The 12,266-nt window shown below is 37.8% G+C and overlaps 1 protein-coding gene across 1 annotated transcript; it reads right to left on the bottom strand.

Moving 5' to 3' along the window:
- Nucleotides 1–7,183: 7,183 nt before the first annotated feature.
- Nucleotides 7,184–11,742, bottom strand: LOC149828923 (adenylosuccinate synthetase, chloroplastic-like). Its single transcript, XM_090017000.1, has 4 exons — nucleotides 11,230–11,742; nucleotides 8,492–9,184; nucleotides 8,088–8,399; nucleotides 7,184–7,582 (listed from the first exon to the last, which is right to left on the bottom strand). The coding sequence occupies exons 1-4, from the start codon at nucleotides 11,587–11,589 to the stop codon at nucleotides 7,412–7,414; spliced, it is 1,536 nt and encodes a 511-aa protein (XP_089873126.1). The 5' UTR covers nucleotides 11,590–11,742; the 3' UTR covers nucleotides 7,184–7,411.
- Between the last annotated feature and the right edge of the window lie 524 nt (nucleotides 11,743–12,266).

Genomic DNA, 12,266 nt, shown 5'->3' on the forward strand with positions numbered 1-12,266 from the left:
AACGGTCACAGTTATATGCATAGTCTGAGAACAGAACTCAAAATTTTATAGAATATGCAAAATTTTCTACCATAAACTATTCGTAAACCCCTCCAGACAAGTGAAATATGAATATTTTACTAAGTAGTGGTCGGTTGTTAAGTGCACGACTAATAACCGCCACAACCAAAGACATGTTTCATTAGTAAGAAATTATTTTTTATTTTTATTTTTATTTTTATTTTTATTTTGTTTTTATTTTTATTTTTATTTTTATTTTTATTTTTTCAATCCGTCCTACATTGTTAGCATATTTATTATTATTATTATTTTCCTTGTGGGGGCTACGGTTGAGTTGTGGATGGCCTGCAACTCGCTGCCTTCTAGCCACATTGCACCAGCAAGGTCGCACCTTGCTGGTCACACGCTGCATAGTGGCAATGCCGGGGGTTTTCTTTGAACCATTCGAACTTGCAATGTAACGCCATGCATTTTTTTTCAAAAAAAATAGAATTAGCAACAGTTTTGAACCGCTATTAATTCTTTGTTTTCTCTCCCAGAGATTTTGTGACGGTCAAGACCGTTGTTAAAAGTCCTAAGCACGAAAAAAAATATGATGCTTCGTCCAAAGCATCTTCAAACACTATGTGTTTGAATATATATATATATATATATATATATATATATATATAGAGAGAGAGAGAGAGAGAGAGAGATAACAAAAGAAGGTTATCAAAGTCATTATTTAACAAAACAAAAACTTATTAAAGTTGTTTCTAAAATGTAGTGGCAAGAGGCTCCGTGGAGTCCAGGGAAGAAACTATAGAGATTTACACCTCGGAATGTCAACCGAGGTATGGCAGGCTAAGACCCACACGGCTAGCTCTCTGATCTTATGTGCAATTTCTTCGTGTAGTAAAAAAAAAGGAGAAAAAGAAATTGTATTTGTACTAGTTGTTGACTGTTAAGTCATGGAGGTGGTGTGAGAAAGAAATTATTTCTTATCGAAGTCATCGTGATCTATGGGAGCTAGCCTCCATCGCTTCTATTAAAGGTTTCAAATTTGTTGTCATTCTTATTGATGATAATACCATATTCACATGCATCCATCTCATGAAAAGGAAATCAGAAATATGTCCTAATGGGCCAATGTCGATGTCATTGTTGTAAAGTCATTGGGTAAGGCAGCTCGTTGTGCGAGTTCCATCGAATACTCCAAGCAAGCTGCTACAGGCTTTTCATCTAAATCAGCTACAACTAAATGACAATTTGGTCAAGTTATTTAAATATAGGGTTGGATGAAGGAGTTGAGTACATGCAAAAGAAAATTTTCCAGTGTCTTTTATGACATTGGCATAAAACATCAGCTTTTGTGTCCAAAAGCTTTGGAACAAAATTGAGTTGGGAAAAATAAGTCTATATTACTTGTGAACAATAGTGGTTTTGAGTTATGTTTTTCCTGTACTATTAGCAAAATTCATATGTTCTCTTTTGATAAAGCTTAATTTTCAGCTAAGGTTCCATTAGAACTTATTCATGCGAAACTTTGGGAACCCGTATATGTGCCATCTCGTGAATGATATAAGTTTTATTTATTGTTTATTTATGATTTTTTAAAATTTTCATGATTGTTCTTATTGGTCAGTAAATCTGATGCCTTCTCATATTTTATAAATTTTAAAAATATAATTGAAAAGGAGATTGATGGTCAAATTAAGATATTTCATAGTAATGAAGGTGAAGGATTTGTTAGTGATGATTTTACAAAATTCTTAAATGCTAGCAGGATCATACAGTGGTTGTCTTGCCCATAAACACCCGAACAAAATGGTGTGATGGAAAGAAAACATAGACATGTAGTTGAAACGGGATTGACCTTGTTATTTCATGTTTCTATGGATCAAAATTTTTTGGTGGATGCTTTTAGAATAGCCGTGTGCCTCATAAATCATCTCTCTACTCCAAATCTTGGACAAAAATCACCTTATAAGCTCCTTAAAACAGTGTCCAGATATGAGCACCTCACAAATTTGTCATGCACGTGTTACCCATATTTGGTTTTTTATGTCAAATCTAAACTTGCACCAAAAATTCAAAACCTGTGTTTTTATCATATATGGGTCCAACTACAAGAGATATATATGTTATGATCTTGTGGCTAAGAAAACTTTTATATCGAGACATATTCTTCTTCTATGAAGGGAAATTTATTTATGTTAGAAAGAAGAAGCCTGTCATATACAAAGTGTTAAATTGGATCCAAAACAACAGTCCAACTTTACCTAAAACTCTAGAAAGTCGCCCTACGAATCATATACTTTTACCTAATCCAATACCTCTTCATGAAACCTCTACTTGAACTATCCCACTTACAAGATCTATAAAATGAGATCACCATGAAACCTGAAAATCCAACCCCTACCCAGTCTAGTCAATTGAATAAGCCTAATGAGCTTAGTATATCGTTTAGTTCTTCATCTTTTGGTTTAAACCTAATTGTTGACCTTTCAAAACAAACACCTCTTAGGACCCATCACATGATCACGAGATCTTGGGATGAGACATTGAGACCACATTTATTTTTTGGATTCAAATAGCTCATGGCTCTTCTTAGTGGAGTGAGTCAAGAAGAATTACTCTTTCAACCAAGTCATTAATAAACTCAAATGGCATTAAGCCATAGAAGAAGAAATCAAGCCCCTTCACCAAAATAAAACTTAAACTCTAATTCTCCTGATAAAACTTGTAATATTGTTGGGTGTAAATAGATCTACAAGATCAAGAAGCATAATAAAGGATCCATTGTCAGATATAAGGCCCACTTAGTTGCCAAGGGCGATAGTCAACAAGGAATTGACTACTTTAAACAATTCAGTCATGTCATTAAATATACGCTAGTTAGAATGGTTGTGTGTATTGCTATTAGTGTGGTTCGGCTGATTCACTAATTAGAATGTCTTTCTTCATGGTATATTTGAGGGAGGAATGAGTTAGTCACCAGGCTTTGAAAACAAGAACCATCCTAATTTTGTGTAAAAACTTAATCGTGATCTTTGTAGTTTAAAGCAAGCTCCCAGCACAGCAATGATCTAATTTTGTGTGAAAACTTGATTGTGATCTTCAATTTTATTTAGAGAAGCTGGGTTTTCTTGAATCAAAAGTTGGTCCATCACTTTTTATTCATCACAATAATAGTCTACGTATATATGTCTTGGTATATGTTGATGATATCATTGTGATAGGAAATTCATGTGATAATGTTAAAACATATTATTCAAGATTTTAGGTATAAATTTTTCATCAAGGACTTGGGCCCTCTGCATTATTTTCTTGGAATTAAAGTGGTTCATAGACCTTCAGAAATCATGTTGTGTTAAAGTAAACATATTTTAGACCTCTATGTTAGAATGTAAGTTTGTTGTTACTCTAGCTGCACCAAATATTTACCTTATCCAAGTATATTAGGACTTTACTAGAAAAATGCTACCCAATACTGAAGTATTGTTGGTGTATTTCAGTATGTCACATTCACAAGGCTTGATATAACATATTCGATCAATAAAGCATGATGGTTTATACATAAACCAAATTATGATCATTGGACTCATGAAGATAATCCTAAGATATCTCAAGGGGAGCATAAGTCTGGGGCTACAAATCAAGAAGTCTCCATCTCCTTGTTTGTCTGCTTTCTTTGATGTTACCTGGACAAGATGTCGAGATGATTGAAAGTCTACAAATGGTTATCTCACCTATATGGAAACCATTTTATTACCATGGAGCTCAACCAAACAACATACGGTTATCAGGTCAAGTATTAAAACCGAGTATAAAGCTATTGCATGAGTAGTTTCTGAGCTTGTATGGCTCAAGCAATTGTTGACAGAGATAAAACACTTACTATTGTTATATTTCAAGGATAAGAGATTAGGTAATTAGATGTAAAAAATGCCCTCCTTCGTAGCTCTTTACATGAAATGGTATCCATGGAGAAGCCGCTTGGTTATAACTTATAAGGATCCACTTTCTCCTAGTCAGGTTTGCAGCTGAGAAAACTATAGGGGGGCTTGAACTGGCATCTCGTGATAGAATGGATATATTTCCCTTTAGCTTTGGATTCTTTTGCAGCACAACAAATCCTTTTGTTTTTGTGTGCCATTATATGCATTTGTACTTTAATTTTCTTGGTATATGTTGATGACATGGTCCTTACTGAAAACAATTCAAGAATTTATAAATGAGTTCTTTTACTCAGTTAGGTGAGGAATTTTCAAGAAGATTTGGATTCATCATATTATTGTTTGGAACAAAAGTAAGCTTTTCTTATGGAGGATCTACTGTGTCAATCAAAATATACATATCATCCAGTTGAAAGAGCTTAAATGCAAGACTGCAACCTATTTCTACTCCAGTGGCAATTAAGCCTTACAAATGTGTCAAAATGACATTATCTTCCCTTATCAAACACACTACATATCTGTACTTAGTGTTCTTCAGGACCTGTCCATCACTGATGCAAAGCTATCTTTTAATGTTAATTTTGTGAGCCAATGTATGAATGCACCAGCTATAATACATTATCAAATTGTTAAACGCATTCTTAGATACTTCAGAGCACGATGGACTATGGAAAACGAATATATTATCGTAGCATAGTGGAGCTTTATTCCTTTTCTGATGTCCATTGGGTTGGATACTCAATCATTATGCACTCAGCAGCTAGGTTTTATACATTTCTTGGAGCAAATTGCATATCTTGAAGTATTAAGAAACAAAGTGTAATTTACCTGATGCAGCTCAGATGTTGAAGACAGATTCATGGCTTTTATTGTCACTGAACTGCTTGATTTTCTTTCATTCTCCAAGATGTTAGAATGTCACTATCAAAACGTCTTGCTTCGCATTGTGATACTGTTAGTGCTTTTTACATGACATAATCTGACACTTGAAAATCATTCAAAGCGCATAGATGTCAATTATCAGTACATGTGGTAGACAGTGGCTCAAAGAATGTTCTTTTCAAACTTTTCTTCAAGAGTTAGTGGGTCTCTGACATGGTCACTAAACCATTAGCTCAAAACTCATTTTCATTTGACAGTGAATCAAACGGGGGCTTCTGCCCTTGATGCAGTTTGAAGGAAAGCAATAGGAGTCTAGGTCATTTGGATAGATCCATCATAGCAAAGATGAACCAATTTGACTGTGGAAGAGTTGGATACATGAAACGTTTTCATGAAGGATACAGTGTAGTGCTTTCTATACAAGTGAATAAAGACCACATTGAGAGCCATCTCTTGAGGTGGAGGTTCCTCCCAGTGACATGTCTTTCCTTATGGTGCACTTTAGAAGCTCTTCTTGAAAACATGAGGTTATAAAGCTTATGGGGGCTCTGAAGTTGGAGCTTGCTAATGGTGTTCTGTTTAGTTTCGCTCTTGCAGACCGGAAGACCAGGTCAAACCAATTAAGCACTATCCTCTGCTCTGACTAACATGCATGAAATGACACCAACATCAAGCATAGCTCCATGAATAGCTCGTAGCAGCAAGAGATTAATGGAACCATTGTTCGGATTAAGGCCGGAAGAGATGCGGCATAGGGATATGGATATGAGCGTGATTTTCAGAATCTACTGCCTTTACAACTGATGCTTTCCTTGCTTGCTGGTTCCTTTGCTTTAGTTGCGAGATCAACATATTCTTTGACTGGCTTTGTATCTACTATTGAAGCTCAAACAATTGTCCCCGCTCTTGTTCCTGCAACCTCTATGGGGTAAACTCCAACAATTGGATCTCAATCTTCTCTAACTAAAAAGAAGCTGTAAAGTTCAACCAAAGGGAAACCGAAAGAGGCAAGGCCTACAATCATACGGTTTCGGGTGTGGTGCTGCCAATGTGCGGTCAATGCCTATGTTTTGCACTTTGATGCTGGCACTAATGGGTTTTAGTCTTGATCAGCTGTCCTGATGATGGTACTGCCAGCATCAACCTTTATGACCACATGCTGTTCATAATGAATTGACCTTCAATGGAAAGAAATTTCAAGACGTGCATATTCACCATTACATGGCTTCTCTAGATCTTAGAATCTGCCAGGTTACAATCAGATGTTTGGTCATCAATATACCATGCATGCTCCCTCCTTGCACATAGCATGTGCTTAATATCACGCATACAGGGGGGAGGAAAAAGGCATCCACCATCATGGCTTCTCAAGCTGTTATGAGCACCCAAATGAGCTTTTTACATAGGTCGTTAAGACTTAAAAGAACGATTGAAAGAATGAGTGGAACCCAATTCCATGAACCAAAGAAGTTAACTGACTGATTTTCGTTTGCAAATCCAGAGCCCCAACTCTCAATCTTGCCTTGATAACACTAAGGCGCTTTCCTACTTTTCTGACGGTGGGCTCCCAAACAGAGCACAAGTCCCTTTATACCTAGAACCAAATTCAAACTATTGGGGTTTAGTTTTTAGCTCCAAACACTGGTGCTGCCCTTAATCATCCATCAACATTTCCTGATGTAAAAGGAATATATATATATATATATTACAGCACTGAAACTATTAAGATGATTTTGTTTCCGAGACTAAGCAAAATCATCTTTTTTCCGGTAGGCACTAAGCAAAATCATCTACCACTAGCACCATTGCCTGCCATTTCTAGTAGCAGCATACCAGCTCCATATACAACACTGACGATGTTAGTCATAATCATTCACCACCACAGGTCCACTCACATGGTTTGGGCGATTTGTGATTGTCTGTAGTCTCCCCAGCATCTCACAATGTATTTCTCGTGTGCACGCCAGTGTAGTAATGCCAAATGGAGCACCTGGTGAAGTTTGCACATACCCACTTATCCAGATAAACAAGATAAGGTTGGATATTCTATTATTGAGCAAGATGGAGCTTCCTCAATTATCCTGTTTATCTGGATAAATGGGTGCATGAAAGCACCCTATATTACCTGGGGGGTCAAGTCCATAATGGGTACAATTTCACTTGGAGCTGTCTTACACCCTGGCAGGTTTCCCCATCATATTAAAAGGGAAAAAACAAACAAAAGAATGGCAACAATCATTCACTACCACATCAAATTCCTTCCATCTCTACAAAGCAAAGCAACTTCACTAACTGTATAAAACTGTTCGGAAAAATTAACTTCAATAGAATAGAAAGAAAACCTGTGAAGAAATAAAACACTAGAAAGTAATATGATTCAAGTGCAGCAGATCGCCCACAAGAGTTGCTCTTCAAAACTTTGTTAAAGTTTACACAGCTACAGAAAACTATACCGGCTTATCAACTACTGTTGTGCATAAAGCAATTCCAGCGATCAACACAAACAGCTACAGAACCATGATGGCACAATCACTTGATAAATATTTATTTCACAACAGCCTCAAATACAATGTTTCAGCTCACCAAATAACTTATTTGAATATTAGAGCATCGCGACCTGGTCCTACACCAATGTAATGAATTGGTACCCCAATAAGCTCCTCTATCCTTGTCACATACTGCTGAGCAGCAAGAGGAAGTTCCTCAAAACTTCTCGCAGAAGATATATCTTTCTGCCATCCAGGTAAAGTTTCGTACTCAACCTGAGCAAGATGACATTTGAAGCAACGAGAGATGTTAGAATCTTGGAAACAATTCATCACTTTTTTCCAAGAAAACAAGACAAAGAACATGGAACAGCATAGGAACTATCAGCTGATAGATAGATGACACTCGGATATCTCTATAGCCAACACCAATCTACCAAGATGAAATAGGTGAAGAAGTTCTAGTCATCAGATTCAGGAACTCTGATGAGTCAAGGACCATAAAAATCTACGGATTTTGCTTAATAGCCAAAGGTGTTAATGGGAAAGTAAAAAACTCAACTTACGTAGGATGAGATAAGAATCACTGAATCAATAGGATTGACTGCTACCAACTAAAGACAAAGAAAAGCTCCTACACTGTAAGTAACTAGAAACTATCATCATTTTTAGAAGAAAAGAAGACAAAAATAATCAACAAAGAAAGTACAAAAAGTACACAAATTCATGTAAGATTAAGGCCATAGGAGCAGGCAAATTTTAATGACGACCAATGGCATACCTGTATTTGCTCAAGCGTTCTTAAGTCTGAAGGAAATGAATCAAGCACGTTGCCACTAATTTCCCTATAAGAGACTCCCAGCTTAATCTCTGGAAGACCAGACAAGACATCTAGCTTAGTGAGGTTCAAAGATGAGAATCCATTAATCTGGCAACAATATTTTAATGCAACGATATCAAGCCAGCCACAACGCCGGGGACGACCAGTAGTCGTGCCATATTCCATCCCTGCTGCTCTAAGAGCATCACCAGTTTTGCCTAAAAGCTCAGTTGGGAAAGGACCTGAACCAACTCTTGTAGTGTATGCCTTTACCTGCACGAAAAGACCAAAGGATAAGACAATTATTATGTGGATAATAAAGTCAAGAAAAGAAAATACAGATAGACAGTCAATGGGACACTCACTACTCCAATAAGATCACCCAAACGTTTTGGGGCAATCCCCAGTCCTGTGCAAATTCCACCAGCTGATGGGCTGGAAGAAGTCACGAACGGATAAGTTCCAAAATCGATATCCAACATGGTAGCCTGGCCACCTTCAACTAATATTTTCTTGTTCTGTGCTATAGATTCATTCATTATGTACACAGTATCAGCAATGAAAGGTTTTAACCGCTCAGCAAATTTCTTATATCGTTGAACCTCATCTTGGAGCATACCACGATTATATGTGAATCCTTTGAATCGTGATGCAGCATCCGACAGAAGAATATCAAGCTTCTCAGAAAAAAGATCCATATGCCTCAAGTCACACACTCTTATGCCATTGCGAATAGCCTTGCTTGAATAACAGGGCCCAATCCCCCTCTTTGTTGTCCCAATGAAGGACTTGGCAAGTTCCTCTTCTCTAAGGCCATCAACAACTTGATGAAAGTCAAACAATAAATGTGCCCTATCAGAGACCAGTATTCTTCTCTCACAGGAAACTCCATTCGACTCGAGCCCATCAATTTCCTTAAAAAGTCCTGGTAGATGCACAACAACTCCATTTCCAATTACACAGAGTGTGTCCTTATTCAGGATTCCTGAAGGAACGAGATGAAGGGCAAACTTTTTTCCCTCATCATTGTAGATGGTATGACCTGCATTTGCTCCTCCCTGACATTAAGAGAGGAAAATTCTTACCAAGGCATCATTATCTATGAGAAGAAAGAAAAGATACCACAAAACAATCTATCAACCTAAATTACATTATCCTTGCAGAAAAATAAAAGACTCGCCCAGTATATAAAAATGCAAGAACATTTGGCAGAAACAATACATGTATCAGCATGTGAAAGACAATCCATTAGGTAAAAACAGCATCACCTGCAGTGTAATCATGATGGGTAGAAATATCCTGACACTACATTCTCTCAAAGTTAACACCAAACCAAGGAGGAAGAAGGTCACAATTTAATACCCCAGAAATCAACCCCCAATAACTCGAAACATCATTTTGTTTTCTTTTTTTTTCTGAAGGAAAAAACAAGTGTATTATTCAAGAAAACCCAGTCACGAGCAGTCACCAGGGAGAGCAAGGTACAATGCTAATTTTTAAGAACTACAAGAAGCATCATTTGTAATGTATGATTAAAGATAGCATTTAATTTATCAAGAAAATGTTCTGTTGCCAGTTTCATTGAAAGTGAAAGGCTAAATAATGAAATGTTCATCTGAAATGCTATGCATTTGTTTATATGGTAAAGGACTGAACAAATAGGGATTGTAACAACAAATGTTTCTCCTTTTGAACCTACTGCCTAAACTTAACAGCCTAAAGTAGGCATCAGCTATTGTAAACTGATCCATACAGCAGAATTTGTCCGACCTTGACATTGTAGGTCATGGTACCTTTGCAAGGTGAAGGTTGACAAAGTTCCGGCAGCTAACTTGGTTCAAATACTCCACTTTCATGCATTTTAAGTGCCAGACAATGTTCAAAACATGACACAGGCAAGAGATTCAAAGAAGAACAAGAAATTCTTTTAATAATAGCTTGTCATAAAACCAATCTCATAGTAACCATTAGAAAGACCAATATGGACATGAGACTGGAACGGATCAACCAAACTTGCTGCAGATAAAATATAGTAACCCTTTTCAAATGGATAAAGCATCTTATGCACTTCAGCACTTGATAGGGGAAGAGAAGCTTGAAATGAAGGAAAGCCTTTAGACGGTCAGAACTCTAGAGACAAATTCCATGGTTCAAATGCAGGCTTGTTCTATCTATTAGTTCCTTAGTCAGTTGTAGTTGGATATTCACCCTTGGATCTAACCAAAACAGGAGATTTCAGACAGTCTAAATAGCAGGCTCTGCCTAAGATTTTTTTCGCAAACTTCAAGCAGTCTTGATATTCGCCCCCAATTACCTGAGCTATCGAACTATATCTCACAGCTACCATTCGCTTTTGTCTAGATGATAATACACTTTGTAGCAACCACTATCGAAAACCACCACCTAATCACAATTGCAAACATGGTCACCCCTCTTCTCCAGCTACAGCCTGATGAATTGACAATAAAATTTCAATCTTGGTACTGCTCATCTACTCAGTTGCGAGCATGCATTCAGCCTCAACAACACCGCATCCTTTCAGAATCCCATTCTCCGTGATTCCCAGCGGCGCTGCAACCATACAAATGATCGTTGTTTTGCCTAGTACAACACTGTGGGAAGACCACATATGAAGGAAAAGTATTGACAGCCTTGTTTTATTTGAATCAATATCACAGAGATAAACTGCATGAGCTCGCAATCTAAAGCACGATTGCTTTGACACCCAATCATAAAATAAAAGTATACAGCAGTTTCCTGCTTGCCAAATCATCAATACCACTCCAAAGTCCAAACCACAATAAAAAGGGGGAAACCCAAAATTTCAAACACCACGAAAAATCATTACCACCATGCATTTTAACAATCAAACGAATCAATTATAATATATAGCATGGAACGGATTCCTACTTACCAAACCATCAATTCCACTAAAAAGATCACAAACCCAAAACTCAAAACCCCATCAAAGATCATTGCCACCATTCGTTTTATTAATCAGAGGGAATCACAATCCAATAATCACGAATTTCATGAGAAATACCCAACAAAACTAATTTCATACAAACGCACAGAGAGAGAGAGAGAGGCTCAAGAGTTGTACTTGGCAACGAGCGACGATATCGAACCGGCCGGCGAGGATGTCGACGAGCTTCCCCTTGCCCTCATCGCCCCACTGGCAACCGAGGACGGCCGAGACCTGGCTCAGCGACCCCAACCGGTCAACCCCCGGCACGGCCCGCTGGGTCAGCCCCTCCGGCGAGGAGGACGACGGAGCCACGGCGCTCGCGGAGCATTCTAGAGGCTTCCAGACACTTCTGGAACGAGGGTTCCACCCGAGGGTCACTCCGGTGGCGAAGCCCCTGCTGCTGAGCGAGGGGAGGAGCGAGGAAGAGAAGGGACGATTAGGGTTAGGGTTAGATTTCAGAGAGTAGGAGGAGGAAGGAGATGAAGCAAACGCCATGTTGATGGTGACTACCGAGAGAGAGAGAGAGAGAGAGGTAGCAGCAGGAGCAGGCTGGTTCCGGAAATTATCGAGAATATGAAGGATGATTTGAAAAACACTATAGTCGCCCTTCGGATGTGGGTTGCAAGAAGATTCCAGGGAAGCGCAGCACAACCATTTCTTCTGTCTGGAAAAAATTTCATTTAATGGCCAACTTTTCACCTTAATTGCAAAAATAGAATTTATTTTCTGTAAATTTATATTGTACACTAACAAGTTTTTTGAAAACTGCCAAATAGTGACCTCAGGTTAACCTTTAACATCATGGGCAACGTGATTCTTTTGATTTTCTATACTGATAAGACTAGCGACACTAACTCTTTGGTACTTTCTGTTAGGTTGTGATTGAAAAAAATATAACAAACATGACTAGTTTACTTTTTACTTGACGAGTTGATTGGAAAACTCAAGCACCACTAAGTTCTTCCTTGAGAAAAATCAGACATCATGTAATTATCACCTGAAAAAATCAAGTGTTTTGATCCAAAAAATCAATTGCCATGATTTCGAGTAAGGTGCCTAATTTTTCAGGCGTTATATTTTTTAGTTTGCAATCAGATATATTGTTGGGGATAATGTTTGCTATACCCTGGTGGGTAAGGAACCTTTGTGAAAAAATATAATATTTTTGTTTT

Source organism: Nuphar pumila, chromosome 9 (genome assembly GCF_984573655.1).
Source record: "Nuphar pumila chromosome 9, dmNupPumi1.hap1.1, whole genome shotgun sequence".
NCBI lineage: Eukaryota > Viridiplantae > Streptophyta > Magnoliopsida > Nymphaeales > Nymphaeaceae > Nuphar > Nuphar pumila.